Source organism: Petromyzon marinus, chromosome 62 (assembly GCF_048934315.1).
Source record: "Petromyzon marinus isolate PM22_M1 ecotype Great Lakes invasive population chromosome 62, UKy_Petmar_22M1.pri1.0, whole genome shotgun sequence".
Taxonomy (NCBI): Eukaryota; Metazoa; Chordata; class Hyperoartia; order Petromyzontiformes; family Petromyzontidae; genus Petromyzon; species Petromyzon marinus.
This window is the reverse complement of record NC_133728.1, coordinates 3,767,648-3,784,863: the sequence shown is the minus strand read 5'-3', so window position 1 is coordinate 3,784,863 and position 17,216 is coordinate 3,767,648. Positions and strand designations below refer to the sequence as shown.

General features: G+C 54.6%; 1 protein-coding gene across 1 annotated transcript in view; it reads left to right on the top strand.

Moving 5' to 3' along the window:
* The first annotated feature begins 12,124 nt into the window (after positions 1-12,124).
* LOC142906256 (transmembrane protease serine 2-like) overlaps positions 12,125-17,216 on the top strand; it is a 36,738-nt gene continuing 31,646 nt past the window's right edge. Inside the window, exon 1 of the mRNA XM_076053678.1 lies at positions 12,125-12,868. Coding sequence (XP_075909793.1) covers positions 12,853-12,868 — 16 coding nt within the window. The 5' untranslated portion in view covers positions 12,125-12,852. The remainder of the gene's footprint in view (positions 12,869-17,216) is intronic.

The window sequence follows — 17,216 nt, the reverse complement described above, 5'->3', positions numbered from 1 at the left end:
CACTCAACCACTCACCCACTCACCCACCTAACCACACACTCAACCACACACTCAACCACTCACTCACTCACCTCACCACACACTCAACCACCCACTCAACCACCTAACCACACACTCAACCACTCACCCACTCACCCACCTAACCACACACTCAACCACTCACCCACTCACCCACCTAACCACACACCCAACCACACACTCAACCACCCACTCACTCACCTCACCACACACTCACCCAACCACTCACCCACCTCACCACACACTCAACCACCCACTCACCCACCTCACCACATGCTCAACCACCCACTCACCCACCTCACCACACACTCAACCACCCACTCACCCACCTCACCACACACTCAACCACCCACTCACCCACCTCACCACACACTCAACCACCCACTCACCCACCTCACCACACACTCAACCACCCACTCACCCACCTCACCACACACTCAACCACCCACTCACCCACCTCACCACACACTCAAGCACCCACTCACCCACCCAACCACACATGTGTAGCACACGTGTGTAGTACACACATGTATAGTAGCTACATGTGTAGTAACTACTACTACTACATGTGTAATAGCTACTACACGTGTAGTAGTAGCTACTACACACACGTGTACTACACATGTAGTAGTAGCTACTACTACACGTGTAGTAGCTACTACTGCACGTGTAGTAGTAGTTACACACGTGTAGTAGTAGCTACTACACGTGTGTTGTGACGTCACCAGCGTGCGGCCACGATTTGTTGTGACGTCACCAGGAATCCACTCGCGTCACCGCTCTGGAATCCGTTGCCATGCGGCTGGTTGGATGGTCAACAGAGCTTGTCGGCACGACGGCGTGGGTGGTGGTGGGTGGTGGGTGGTGGTGAGTGGTGGGTGGTGGTGGGTGGTGGTGGTGGGTGGTGGGTGGTGGTGGGTGGTGAGTGGTGGGTGGTGGTGGGTGGTGGTGGGTGGGTGGTGGGTGGTGGTGGGTGGTGAGTGGTGGGTGGTGAGTGGTGGGTGGTGGTGGGTGGTGGTGGGTGGTAATGGTGGTGGGTGGGTGGTGAGGAGCGGTGGTGTAGCGGTTAGCACTACGCTGCGCTATGAACCCGGCGACCCGAGTTCGATTCCCGCTCACGGCCAACACCAGTGACGATTATCTGAACCGGTCCTGGGCCTCTCCTAGGTCGACACAGCCTGAAATGAGTACCTGGTGCGGTGTGGTGCTAGGCCTTCATAGGTGCTGCTACTCGCCTGTCAATAACTGGGTGGGGTAGCCAGTGGAGTATTTAACATATAAATTACAAATTATTTAATGTAATGTGTGTAATGTTGCGTGTATGTATTTGTAGGTGATGTTGTGCGTGTGTGTATGATGTTGTGTGTATTTGTTTGTATGTATGTACGTAATGTTGTATGTGTGTGTAATGCTGCGTGTATGTGTGTGTATGTGTGTGTATGTATGTGTGTGTATGTATGTGTGTGTATGTATGTGTGTGTATGTGTGTGTGTATGTGTGTGTATGTGTGTATGTGTGTGTATGTGTGTGTATGTATGTGTGTATATGTGTGTATGTGTGTGTATATGTGTCTATGTGTGTGTATGTGTGTGTATGTGTGTGTATGTGTATATGTGTGTATGTGTCTGTGTATGTGTGTATGTGTGTGTATGTGGGTGTATGTGTGTGTATGTGTGTGTATGTATGTGTGTGTATGTGTGTGTGTATGTGTGTGTATGTGTGTGTTGTGGGGAGCGATAGCGCGCTGCGCTATGAACCTGGCGACCCGGGTTCGATTCCCGCTCACGGCCAACACCAGTGAAGATTATCTGAACCGGTCCCGGGCCTCCCCTAGGTCGACTCAGCCTCAAATGAGTACCTGGTGCGGTGTGTAGACATCGCCACTAGGGAGACAAAGGCGGTCGGGCGTGGTGCTGGCCACCCACCCCCTCGTGTACCGTTCCGGCCTTCAAAGGTGCTCGCTAGCAGCACTTGCCCCTACAGTCTGTGACAGGCTATATGGGGGATCTTTGTCTTTATCTTTGTATGTGTGTATGTGTGTATGTGTGTATATATGTGTGTGTATGTATGTGTGTGCGTGTCTGTGTGTGTGTGTATGTGTGTGTGTGTGTATGTGTGTGTGCGGTTTCAGGATAGGGCGGTCCTGCACAGATGCCATATTTTCTGTCCGTCTGCTACAGCAGAGGTGTAGGGAATTCCAACAAGACCTACATCTCTGCTTTATTGACCTGGTCAAGGCCTATGATACCATCAGTAGGCCTGGGCTCTGGGTCGTTCGTCGTGCTTTCGGAGTACCTGACCCTCTGCTCACGATCATTAAGGACCTTCATGATGGTGAGCGGGCCCGGGCAAAACTACGTGGCCGGGAGTCAGAGCCATTCCCTGTACACCTTGGGGTGCGACAGGGATGTCCTCTGGCTCCCACATTATTTAACATCTATTTTGATCACGTAGTTCGTGAAGCCTTCAATAGCTGTACCGGGGGAATCTCCATATGGTACAGATATAATGGGAGGCTGATCGATGCCCGGCTGCGGTCAAGGGATGGCTCCCTATTGCTCAACCACGTTATGTATGCTGATGATTTGGTAATAGCTGCTCAGTCAGAGGAGGAGTTGGAGACGCTGCTGCTGAGACTGGAGCGTGCCACTAAGAGGTGGGGCCTTACCATCAGCCCCACCAAAACTAAGCACCTGCCTGGGTATTTTGTACCATCGGACACTCCACCCCCACAACTCCCGATCGGTGATGGAGCAGTTGTGGAGAGAGTGGAGAGTTTCCCGTACCTGGGCAGTGTGCTTATGACTGGCTCCAGTTTAACAGCAGAGGTCTCACTCCGAATCAGTCGAGCGGCAATATCGTTTCATCGGTTGCGTAACGCTGTGTGGAAGCTACCTGGTCTGTCGCTCCGCACTAAGCTTCAGGTCTTCTCGGCCACGGTCATTCCCTCCCTTCTCTACGCTTGCGAAACGTGGACCCCCCTAATGGAACATCTTCGCCGGTTAGAAACATTTAGGCTGGCCTGCCTACGATCCATCCTGGGTTTAACCAGACTGGATTGTGTGAGGAGCTCACAAATCCTTGAAAGATCTGGGCAAGGTCCCATCGGTGAGCTCCTCCGGCGGGCAAGGCTGCGATGGCTGGGTCATGTAGCCCGCATGCCCAGCCACCGCATGCCGAAACAGCTTTTGTTCGGCCGGATTGAGGGGGCTAAGCGGGCGCGGCACGGGCTAGAGAAGAGATGGAGTGATGTGGTACAGGAGGACGTGGAGCTGAGTGGACTTGCCGATGACTGGTACCAGCGGTGTCAAGATCGGCCTCTGTGGAGGAGGCTCGTGAAGGATGCTACTGGGCAGTTGGAGGTAGTCGCCCTCCAACAACAACGGAGGGCGGAGGAGCGACGCTCACAACAACGAGCCGATCGCCGGGTGGCTAAAGCACAGCGGGTTGGCACAGTAGGGGGCACAGCCAGTCATCTCAGTCAGTCGACCCGTGGCACCTGGGTCTGCCCCGTGACCTCCTGCCAGCGGGCGTTCAACACTTCACGTGGCCTCAGGGTGCACATAGCCTGGCACAAGCATCGTGATGACGTCACCGCCACTTAGTGGCGAATGGCGGTTGTTGTTGTTGTATGTGTGTATGTGTGTGTGTATGTGGCAAAACAACCCCCTACCTCCTCGCGGTGCCGGACGGGCAACTCTGTCGTGGACAGCGCTGTGGGGGGAGATCCAATTTTGATTGGCTCCTCCCCTCATGGCATATATGTCCACCACAGGGGCTAAACGGGGGCTCTGGACGGGTGCGAGGGGCTGGTAACCCCTCCACCTTCAATTAATTATCACGAAACCACGAATTAAACTGAAATATGTACCAACTAAGCTTGTGCCGGAGGCCCCGGGGGGCCAGGCGTCTATGACGTCTCCTGGCCAAACCCCAATTGGCGGAGCCAGGAGATTGAATACCTACCCTCGGGGCTACTCCAGAAACAACGAAAAGCCACTACGGGTGGCCACATGGAATGTTCGAACGCTCACTGCAGAGGAGAGGCTGCCACTCCTCTGTCGGGAGCTGGACCGGTACCGCCTGGATCTATGCAGCATTCAGGAGGTCCGGTGGACCGGCTCTGGCTCCTGCCACCATGAGGGGTGGACGGTCCTCTACTCGGGGCAGCAGACTGCCAAACAACAGGGTGTGGGTCTTCTTTTGAACAAAAGAATGAAGGGGGCGTGGGAGCGTGGCGGTGAGGTGTGGGAAGCTGTAAGCCCCAGGCTACTTTGGGCTCGCCTTCCCATCAACCGGAGGCGAGGAATGGTGGTCGTGGTTACTTATGCCCCCACCGAAGATGAACATCCGTGGAGGGATGCAGGCAAAGCCGATGAGTCAGATGCCTTCTATGACCTCCTGTCATAGGTGCTGGCTAAAGTGGCCCCTGGGGATAGAGTCATCATGTTGGGTGACTTCAATGCCCGAGTTGGTCATGATACTGGCACCTGGTCTGGAGTGATTGGAGGGCATGGGCCAGATCAGCTCAATAACAACGGTAGGAGGCTGCTAGATTTTTGTGCAGCCCATGGGCTTGTAATTACCAACACGCTGTTCCGGCATCGGCGCATCCACACAACATCATGGATGCATGCCGGGTCCAAGCAAGAACATCTGCTGGACTACATAGTGACGGACCAGCGAATGCGAGCCCATGTCCTTGACACCAGGACCTACCGTGGAGCTGATCTGCCCTCTGACCATCGACTAGCCATCTGTAAGATGCGCCTGCCATTCTTCCACTCCGGTGGTGGGTGTACACCCAGGACCCCATTCCAACCTAAAGTGGCCTGGTCTCAGTTATCTGATGAAAGTTGCAAGCGAGAATTTCATCATCGCTTGCGGCTGGGATTGGCATCGTCCCCGACTCCTCCTGATGTCGAGGGTAAATGGGCGAGGTTTAGGACTGTGACTCATGCAGCTGCAATGGCTGCTTTGGGTACGCGGTCCAGGCCTCCCCAGACACCCTGGATGACAGAGGAGTTGTTCAGGATGGTTGAGAAAAAGCGACAGGCCCACTGTCATCGGCTACAGAATCCCACGTCAGAGAATGAGGAGGCTTACCGCAGCCTTCGCTCGGAGGTTCGGAGAGCCGTGAGGCGCTGCAAGGATGGGTGGTGGTCGCGGGTTGCTGAGGAGATGGAGTCTGCCTCAGTGGCCCGTGATCACCTATCTCTATTTAACTCCATCAAAAAAGTAACCTGCAGCGCCACACCTATTACCATCATTAGGGGAAAAAACGGTGATCCAATTTCCGACCCCCAGGAACAGGTTCGCAGATTTGCTGAGCATTTCTGTGAGGTCCTGGGGGAGGGAAAATCCCTCAGCCAGGAAAACATCGTGGCACAAAGTGAGGATGACCCTGCTGAGGCTGCGGTGCCTCAAATATTGGATGAAGTCACCCCCTGTGAGTGGCTGGCTGAGGTGCCATCTGCTGAGGAAGTATTGAAGGCGATCCGGAGTCTGAGACCAGGAAAGGCAGCGGGCAGAGATGATCTCCCAAGCGAAATGCTGAGGGAGGGTGGCGTTTGTGCACAGACTGCCCTATATGACATCATAACAACGGTCTGGACCACTGGACGGGTTCCGCAGGATTGGAAGGATGCCCTGGTGGTCCCCCTTTTTAAGAAGGGGGACCGCACAGACTGTAACAACTACAGGGGCATCTCACTCCTCAGTGTGCCGGGAAAGGTCCTGGCAAGGATTATTCAGCATCGCCTTGCCAGGCACGCTGAGGAGAGGCTTGCGGAGCCCCAATGCGGTTTCAGGAAAGGGCGGTCCTGCACAGATGCCATATTTTTTGTCCGTCTGCTACAGCAGAGGTGTAGGGAATTCCAACAAGACCTACATCTCTGCTTTATTGACCTGGTCAAGGCCTATGATACCATCAGTAGGCCTGGGCTCTGGGTCGTTCTTCGTGCTTTTGGAGTACCTGACCCTCTGCTCACGATCATTAAGGACCTTCATGATGGTGAGCGGGCCCGGGTAAAACTACGTGGCCGGGAGTCAGAGCCATTCCCTGTACACCTTGGGGTGCGACAGGGATGTCCTCTGGCTCCCACATTATTTAACATCTATTTTGACCACGTAGTTCGTGAAGCCTTCAATAGCTGTACCGGGGGAATCTCCATATGGTACAGATATAATGGGAGGCTAATCGATGCCCGGGTGCGGTCAAGGGATGGCTCCCTATTGCTCAACCACGTTATGTATGCTGATGATTTGGTAATAGCTGCTCAGTCAGAGGAGGAGTTGGAGACGCTGCTGCTGAGACTGGAGCGTGCCACTAAGAGGTGGGGCCTTACCATCAGCCCCACCAAAACTAAGCACCTGCCTGGGAATTTTGTACCATCGGACACTCCACCCCCACAACTCACAATCGGTGATGGGGCAGTTGTGGAGAGAGTGGAGAGTTTCCCATACCTGGGCAGTGTGCTTATGACTGGCTCCAGTTTAACAGCAGAGGTCTCACTCCGAATCAGTCGAGCGGCAATATCTTTTCATCGGTTGCGTAACGCTGTGTGGAAGCTACCTGGTCTGTCGCTCCGCACTAAGCTTCAGGTCTTCTCGGCCACGGTCATTCCCTCCCTTCTCTACGCTTGCGAAACGTGGACCCCCCTAATGGAACATCTTCGCCGGTTAGAAACATTTAGGCTGGCCTGCCTACGATCCATCCTGGGTTTGACCAGACTGGATTGTGTGAGGAGCTCACAAATCCTTGAAAGATCTGGGCAGGGTCCCATCGGTGAGCCCCTCCGGCAGGCAAGGCTGCGATGGCTGGGTCATGTAGCCCGCATGCCCAGCCACCGCATGCCGAAACAGCTTTTGTTTGGCCGGATTGAGGGGGCTAAGCGGGCGCGGCACGGGCTAGAGAAGAGATGGAGTGATGTGGTACAGGAGGACGTGGAGCTGAGTGGACTTGCCGATGACTGGTACCAGCGGTGTCAAGATCAGCCTCTGTGGAGGAGGCTCGTGAAGGATGCTACTGGGCAGTTGGAGGTAGTCGCCCTCCAACAACAACGGAGGGCGGAGGAGCGACGCTCACAACAGCGAGCGGAGCGCCGGGTGGCTAAAGCACAGCAGGTTGGCACAGTAGGGGGCACAGGTGGTGCATCAGCCAGTCATCTCAGTCAGTCGACCCGTGGCACCTGGGTCTGCCCCGTGACCTCCTGCCAGCGGGCGTTCGACACTTCACGTGGCCTCAGGGTGCACATAGCCTGGCACAAGCGTCGTGGTGACGTCACCGCCACTTAGTGGCGAATGGCGGTTGTTGTTGTTGTGTATGTGGGGAATGGTGGCGCAGTGGTTAGCGCGTGTGCCACGTACCCGGTGACCCAAGTTCAATACCTGCCACGTCCACTATCAGTGGAAAATCATGAAAATTAATCACCAATGCACATCTTGCCTGGGGCTCATGAACATCTGGTCTGAGGTTCATGGACATCTGGTCTGGGGCTCATGAACACCTGGCCTGGGGCTCATGAACATCTGGTCTGAGGTTCATGGACATCTGGTCTGAGGTTCATGGACATCTGACCTGGGGCTCATGAACATCTGGTCTGAGGTTCATGGACATCTGGTCTGTAGTTCATGAACATCTGGTTTGGGGCTAATGAACATCTGGTCTGGGGCACATGAACATCTAGTCTAAGGTTCATGAACATCTTGGCCTGGGGCACATGAACATCTTGGCCTGGGGCACATGAACATCTTGGCCTGGGGCACATGAACATCTTGGCCCGGCGCACATGAACATCTGGACTGAGGTTCATGGACATCTGGTTTGGGTCACATGAACATTTTGGCCTGGGGCACATGAACAGCTGGCCTGGGGCACATGAACATTTGGTCTGAGGTTCATGGACATCTGACCTGGGGCACATGAACATCTGGTCTGAGGTTCATGGACATCTGGTTTGGGGCACATGAACATCTGGTCTGGGGCATATGAACATCTTGGCCTGGGGCACATGGTAGGTGAGTTCAAGGCCGATGGACTGCTGAGTAGGTGAGTGGGTGACCGAGTAGGTGAGTGGCTGGGTGAGTGAGTGGGTGAGTAGGTGAGTGGGGGGGGGGGGGGTAAGTTAGTGGGTGGGTGAGTAGGTGAGTGGGTGGGTGAGTAAGTGGGTGAGTAAGTGAGTGGGTGGATGATTGGGTGGGTGAGTAGCTGAGTGGGTGGGTGAGTAGGTGAGTGGGTGGGTGAGTAGGTGAGTGGGTGGGTGAGTAGGTGAGTGGGTGAGTGGGTGAGTGGGTCGGTGGGTGAGTAGGTGAGTGGGTGGATGAGTAGGTGAGTGGGTGGATGAGTAGGTGAGTGGGTGGGTGAGTAGGTGAGTGGGTGGGTGAGTAGGTGAGTGGGTGAGTGGGTCGGTGGGTGAGTAGGTGAGTGGGTGGATGAGTAGGTGAGTGGGTGGATGAGTAGGTGAGTGGGTGGGTGAGTAGGTGAGTGGGTGGGTGAGTAGGTGAGTGGGTGGGTGAGTAAGTGAGTGGGTGCCAGGCCGATCGATCCGGGTGGCTATCGTTGCCAAGATGTTATCTCATCTCCTGGTACGCAGGAGGTCGTGGGTTCGATCCCGACCCTGACGACGCCTGCTGCTGCTGTATATTTGGAGTTTGTGTCTCTCTCCGTCTCTCTCTCCCCGTGGTTCGCCAACTGATTAATTTTCAGGTGACTCGGGTTAATTATTGGTCAGGAGAAAATAGTTTGGGCAGCGGTGAAACTTGGGTGTGTTTAGAGAGTCTGCTATGCACGTTCGTGTGTGTGTGTGGGTATGTGTATGTATGTGTCTGTTTGTGTGTAGTGGGGAGCGGTAGTGTAGCGGTTAGCGCGCTGCGCTATGAACCTAGCGACCCGGGTTCGATTCCCGCTCACGGCCAACACCAGTGACGATTATCTGAACCGATCCCGGGCCTCCCCTAGGTCGACTCAGTCTCAAATGAGTACCTGGTGCGGTGTGTAAACATTGCCACTAGGGAGACAAAGGCGGTCGGGCGTGGTGCTCGCCACCCACCCCCTCGTGTACCGTTCCGGCCTTCATAGGTGTTGCTCGCTAACAGCACTTGCCCCTACAGTCTGTTAAGGCCATACGGGGGATCTTTGTCTTCAAACGGTGTTACGTATGAGTAATTGTGTATAATAAAGTGTGTGTGTGTCTGTGAGGAAACTTGGCACAGTCGGGGGTACAGCCGATGCATCTATACCAGTCATCTCAGTCAGCCAGCCCATGGCACCTGCTGGTTCTGCCCCGTGACCTCCTGTCAGCGAGCCTTCGACACGCGGCCTCAAAGTGCACCTAGCCTGGCACAAGCGCCGTGGTGACGTCTCCACCACTTAGTGGTGAATATTGGCTGTTGTTGTGTTTATTACGTGTGGGTATGTGAGGGTGTTAGTGAGTGTGTGTGTGTTAGTGAGTGTGTTTGTGTGTAGAGGGGAGCGGTGGTGTAGTGGTTAGCGCTACGCTGCGCTACAAAACCGGCGACCCGAGTTCAATTCCCGCTCACGGCCAACACCACCAGTGACGATTATATGAACCGGTCCTGGGCCTCCCCTAGGTCGACTCGGCCTCAAATGAGTAGCGGTGTGTCGTAAGCATCGCCACTGGAGGAGACAAAGGCTGATCACCCACCCCCTCGTGTGCCATTTAGGGTGATAGCTACTCGCGAAGAGCACTTGCCCCAACAGCCTGTCAAGGCTACACGGGGCATCTTTGTGAATGCAAATACGTGAACGTTCCTTTGTGTGTTTGTGTGTGTGTTTGTGGCGCAACTGGGGTTACGAAGCCTCAGTTGGATTCCGGGTTCACGACCGCACAATTGCAGCCGTTAATAACCAAAACCGCTCCTGGCCGGCTTTACGTCGACTCGCAAACACTGACACACACACGCAGACACTGACACACACACTGACACACACACGCAGACACTGACACACACACGCAGACACTGACACACACACTGACACACACACGCAGACACTGACACACACACGCAGACACTGACACACACACGCAGACTGACACACACGCAGACACTGACACACACACGCAGACACTGACACACACACGCAGACACTGACACACACACAGACACTGACACACACACAGACACTGACACACACACGCAGACACTGACACACACACAGACACTGACACACACACGCAGACACTGACACACACACTGACACACACACGCAGACACTGACACACACACGCAGACACTGACACACACACACAGACACTGACACACACACGCAGACACTGACACACACACGCAGACACTGACACACACACGCAGACTGACACACACGCAGACACTGACACACACACGCAGACACTGACACACACACTGACACACACACAGACACTGACACACACACGCAGACACTGACACACACACGCAGACACTGACACACACACGCAGACACTGACACACACACACGCAGACACTTACACACACACGCAGACAGTGACACGCAGACACTGACACACACACACGCAGACACTGACACACACACGCAGACAGTGACACGCAGACACTGACACACACACACGCAGACACTGACACACACACGCAGACACTGACACACACACGCTGACACACACACGCTGACGCACACACGCTGACACTGACACACTGACACACACACACACTGACACACACACGCAGACACTGACATACACACGCGCAGACACACACACACGCGCAGACACACACACACACGCAGACACTGACACACACACGCAGACACTGACGCACTGACACACACACTGACACACACACGCAGACACTGACATACACACGCGCAGACACTGACACACACACGCAGACACTGACACACACACGCAGACACTGACACACACACGCATACACACACACACGCTGACACACACGCTGACACACACACTGACACACAACTACAACAACCGCCATTCACCACTAAGTGGCGGTGACGTCACCACGACGCTTGTGCCAGGCACCCTGAGGCCACGTGAAGTGACACACACACACTGACACACACACGCTGACACACACACTGACACACACACTGACACACACACACTGACACACACGCACACCTCCCAGGTAAAATGTGGTCAGACTGTGAATCGTAAATTCTCACCAGGTGATGCCATCACCAGGTGATGCCATCAGCTGGTGATGGCATCAGCTGGTGATGCCATCAGATTGCCCTCAAGGGGTTCTCCATTGACGTGTGCGAGCGGGTGAGTGGCGTTGCGTAACCGGCGTGCCAGTGCGTGTGTGTGTGTGCGCCAGTATGTGGCAGTGCGTGTGTGCCAGTGTGTGTGTGCCAGTGTGTGTGTGTGCCAGTACGTGTGCATGCCAGTGCGTGTGTGTGTGTGTGCCAGTGCGTGTGCCAGTGCATGCATGTGCGTGCGCGTGCCAGTGCGTGTGTGTGCGCCAGTGCGTGTGTGTCAGTGCGTGTGTGTGTGTCAGTGCGTGTGTGTGTGTCAGTGTGTGTGTGTGCCAGTGCGTGTGTGTGTGCATGCCCGTGTGTGTGTGTGTGTACGTCACCATACACACACAATGTGTGTATGTGTGTCAACACGTGTGTGTGTGTCAACACGTGTGTGAATGAGTGTCAACACGTGTGTGTGTGTCAACACGTGTGTGAGTGTCAACACGTGTGTGTGTGTGTCAACACGTGTGTGTCTGCAAGTGTACGTGGGGAGCGGTATTGCAGTGGTTAGCGCAATGCGCTATAAACCGGTCTCGGGCCTCCCCCTAGGTCGACTCAGCCTTAAAAAAACCACATGAGTACCTGGTGTGTTGCGTGTATTAAACGCCAGCAATTGGGAGACAAAGGCGGTCGGGCGCTGTACCGGCCTACCCACCCACCCCCTCGCGTGCCGTGCCGGCCTTCATAGGTGACAGCACTTGCCCCAACAGTCTGTTACAGGCTATACGGGGGATCTTTGTCTTCGTGTGCTCGTACGGTGCCTGCCTGAATCGCCCTAGTCGTCCACCTGTCTACCGCGTGTAGATTCAAATTCGCAGATGTCGCTAACAAAAGAGAATCTACGGAAGCTCTCAAGGAGCGGGGGTGGTGGGGGGGGTATGGAAATTAACAAACACACAGAGACTGACAGGTAGACACACACACAGAGGCACGCACAGACAGAGGCACACACACAGACTCACACAGACACACACACACAGACTCACACGCAGAGACACACAGAGGCACGCACAGAGAGAGAGACACACAGGCTCACACAGACACACACACAGACTCACAAGTAGAGACACACACACAGACTCACACCGACACACACAGACTCACACAGACACACACAGAGGCACGAACAGAAGCACGCACAGAGAGAGACACACAGACTCACAAGTAGAGACACACAGACTCACAAGTAGAGACACACACACAGACTCACACGTAGAGACACACCAAAGCACGCATATAGATACACACAGACACGCACAGAGAGAGAGAGAGACGCATATCGCTCATACAGAGATACATATATAGAGAGAAATAGACACACACACATAGACACACACACACATAGACACACACACACACATAGAGACACACACAAACACATAGACACACACAAACACATAGATACACACAAACACATAGATACACACACATAATACACACACACATAGAGACAAACGAACACTAACACAGACACGTATACAGACCCACGCACGGGTAGACACACCCACACCTACACACACCCTGACACACACACACCTACACACAAACACTCACTGGATCGTCAACTAACTCAATACTTCTGAAGACACGAAGAAGACATGACGGAAGGCGGAGGTAGGTGAAGTGTACCTGTGTGTGTGTACCTGTGTGTGTACCTGCGTGTGTACCCCTGGTGGTCCCCCTTTTTAAGAATGCCCTGGTGGTCCCCCTTTTTAAGAAGGGGGACCGCACAGACTGTAACAACTACAGGGGCATCTCACTCCTCAGTGTGCCGGGAAAGGTCCTGGCAAGGATTATTCAGCATCGCCTTGCCAGGCACGCTGAGGAGAGGCTTGCGGAGCCCCAATGCGGTTTCAGGAAAGGGCGGTCCTGCACAGATGCCATATTTTCTGTCCGTCTGCTACAGCAGAGGTGTAGGGAATTCCAACAAGACCTACATCTCTGCTTTATTGACCTGGTCAAGGCCTATGATACCATCAGTAGGCCTGGGCTCTGGGTCGTTCTTCGTGCTTTTGGAGTACCTGACCCTCTGCTCACGATCATTAAGGACCTTCATGATGGTGAGCGGGCCCGGGTAAAACTACGTGGCCGGGAGTCAGAGCCATTCCCTGTACACCTTGGGGTGCGACAGGGATGTCCTTTGGCTCCCACATTATTTAACATCTATTTTGACCACGTAGTTCGTGAAGCCTTCAATAGCTGTACCGGGGGAATCTCCATATGGTACAGATATAATGGGAGGCTAATCGATGCCCGGGTGCGGTCAAGGGATGGCTCCCTATTGCTCAACCACGTTATGTATGCTGATGACTTGGTAATAGCTGCTCAGTCAGAGGAGGAGTTGGAGACGCTGCTGCTGAGACTGGAGCATGCCACTAAGAGGTGGGGCCTTACCATCAGCCCCACCAAAACTAGGCACCTGCCTGGGTATTTTGTACCATCGGACACTCCACCACCACAACTCCCAATCGGTGGTGGGGCAGTTGTGGAGAGAGTGGAGAGTTTCCCATACCTGGGCAGTGTGCTTATGACTGGCTCCAGTTTAACAGCAGAGGTCTCACTCCGAATCAGTCGAGCGGCAATATCTTTTCATCGGTTGCGTAACGCTGTGTGGAAGCTACCTGGTCTGTCGCTCCGCACTAGGCTTCAGGTCTTCTCGGCCACGGTCATTCCCTCCCTTCTCTGTGCTTGCGAAACGTGGACCCCCCTGATGGGGCATCTTCGCCGGTTGGAAACATTTGGGCTGGCCTGCCTACGATCCATCCTGGGTTTGGCCAGACTGGATTGTGTGAGGAGCTCACAAGTCCTTGAAGGATCTGGGCGGGGTCCCATCGGTGGGCTCCTCCGGCAGGCGGGGCTGCGATGGCTGGGTCATGTGGCCCGCATGCCCAGCCACCGCATGCCGAGGCGGCTTTTGTTTGGCCGGATTGGGGGGGCTGGGCGGGCGCGGCACGGGCTGGGGAGGAGATGGAGTGATGTGGTACGGGAGGACGTGGAGCTGAGTGGACTTGCCGATGACTGGTACCAGCGGTGTCGGGATCGGCCTCTGTGGAGGAGGCTCGTGAGGGATGCTACTGGGCAGTTGGAGGCAGTCGCCCTCCAACAACAACGGAGGGCGGAGGAGCGACGCTCACAACAGCGAGCGGAGCGCCGGGTGGCTAAAGCACAGCAGGTTGGCACAGTAGGGGGCACAGGTGGTGCATCAGCCAGTCATCTCAGTCAGTCGACCCGTGGCACCTGGGTCTGCCCCGTGACCTCCTGCCAGCGGGCGTTCGACACTTCACGTGGCCTCAGGGTGCACATAGCCTGGCACAAGCGTCGTGGTGACGTCACCGCCACTTAGTGGCGAATGGCGGTTGTTGTTGTTGTTGTACCTGCGTGTGTACCTGTGTGTGTGTACCTGTGTGTGTGTGTACCTGTGTGTGTGTACCTGTGTGTGTGTACCTGTGTGTATGTACCTGTGTGTGTGTACCTGTGTGTGTGTACCTGTGTGTGTGTGTACCTGTGTGTGTGTGTACCTGTGTGTGTGTGTACCTGTGTGTGTATGTATGTGGAGCGGTAGTGTAGTAGTGGTTAGCGCTACGCTCCGCTATAAACCCGGCGACCCGGTTCGATTCCCGCTCACGGCCAATACCGGTGACGATTATCTGAACCAGTCCTGGGCCTCCCCTACGTCGACTCAGCCTCAAATGACTACCTGATGCGGTGCGTAGTAAACATCGCCACTGGGGAGACAAAGGCGGTCGGGCGTGGTTGCTGTCCACCCACCCCCTCGCGTGCCGTGCCGTGCCGGCCTTCATAGGCGCTCGCCTAACAGCACTTGCCCCTACAGTCTGTCAAGGCTACACGGGGGATCTTTGTTTCGTCTTGTACGCGTGTGTGTGTATATATGTACGTGTATATGTCTACCTATGTGCGCATGCGTATCGTGTGCTCATGACCAGATCCGCTTTGACAGCAGAGGTCTCACCCCGGACCCCAGTCGGGTGGCACTATCTTTGCGATCCGCTGCGTAACCGCTCCCGTGTTGACAGCCACATGGGGGCCCGTCGCTCCGCACGAAGCTTCGGGTACTTCTCGGCGGCCACGGGGGGGTTACCCCCCCCCCCTCATCCCTTCTTGTCGACGCTTGAGACACGCGGACCTCCAAAATTATCGCCGGCGGAAGGCGCTCCCTCTAAAATCTAAATGCTAGGGGTGGGTAAACCTCTTTTTTTCATCCAGAGGGCCATTAGGATATTTATAACGTCATGCAAAATGATCAGCTTAAAAATGAGCCCGTTATATTTGGTCAGACGTTGCATTAACTCGCCCGTAATGCTATGGGCCGGAACTGCTTCTCTATGGCGAGGCGTGGCGGTGATGATGATGATGATGATGTTAGCTGGCTATTGACGATGTTGTTGCGTCTAGACCTGAAGCTTTCGTGACTGCAAGGATCCATACTCTTTGGTTCTATTCGGTAAAGTCGCGTAAAAGTATAAAACAACAAAAAAAATTAACGACGTTTCGGCCACAACACAAGTGGCCTTCATCAGGTGAAGGGACCAGACTGTCTCGAGGACAGCGCTGGAGTGAACACAGCCAAGCTCAGACCGCGACCTTTAAGATGTGTGAGAGAAATTAAGGTGCCTTGACAAATGAATTAGCATAAAAATTAGCATTTAATTGGCATACTTAGTATGATGAACGGTGTAGAGATGGGTGAACACGTGCAGACCGGCGAGGGGGAGGGGGAGTTGTTGTTGCTACTCGCGACTGCTTTTCCAGGTTTTGCTCCTACCTAGATTCGTTGAATGTTCGAGTAGGCCTGGGCCACACCAAATGATTTCGCGGGCCTCGTCCGGCCCCATACCCCTACTCCAATGGAACACCTTCGCCGGCTGGAATAGACGCAGGCTGTCTGGCCGTGCACCACGATCCATCACGGGCTTAGCCAGCAGGCCTGGTCGTGTGAGGAGCTCGCAGAAGTTCGAAAGATCTGGGACGCAGGGACACCTCCCGCCCACCCCCGCTCCCCCTGAGGTCATCCGGCCGGGCGAGAGAAGCATTGGCTGGGGTCACGTAGCCCACAACGACGGCCATGGCGTGCCTGAGCAGCTGTGTGTGTGTGTGTACCTGTGTGTGTGTACCTGTGTTACATATTTCAGAAGGCTGAGGAAGTATTGAAGGCGATCCGGAGTCTGAGACCAGGAAAGGCAGCGGGCAGAGATGATCTCCCAAGCGAAATGCTGAGGGAGGGTGGCGTTTGTGCACAGACTGCCCTATATGACATCATAACAATAGTCTGGACCACTGGACGGGTTCCGCAGGATTGGAAGGATGCCCTGGTGGTCCCCCTTTTTAAGAAGGGGGACCGCACAGACTGTAACAACTACAGGGGCATCTCACTCCTCAGTGTGCCGGGAAAGGTCCTGGCAAGGATTATTCAGCATTGCCTTGCCAGGCACGCTGAGGAGAGGCTTGCGGAGCCCCAATGCAGTTTCAGGAAAGGGCGGTCCTGCACAGATTCCATATTTTCTGTCCGTCTGCTACAGCAGAGGTGTAGGGAATTCCAACAAGACCTACATCTCTGCTTTATTGACCTGGTCAAGGCCTATGATACCATCAGTAGGCCTGGGCTCTGGGTCGTTCTTCGTGCTTTTGGAGTACCTGACCCTCTGCTCACGATCATTAAGGACCTTCATGATGGTGAGCGGGCCCGGGTAAAACTACGTGGCCGGGAGTCAGAGCCATTCCCTGTACACCTTGGGGTGCGACAGGGATGTCCTCTGGCTCCCACATTATTTAACATCTATTTTGACCACGTAGTTCGTGAAGCCTTCAATAGCTGTACCGGGGGAATCTCCATATGGTACAGATATAATGGGAGGCTAATCGATGCCCGGGTGCGGTCAAGGGATGGCTCCCTATTGCTCAACCACGTTATGTATGCTGATGATTTGGTAATAGCTGCTCAGTC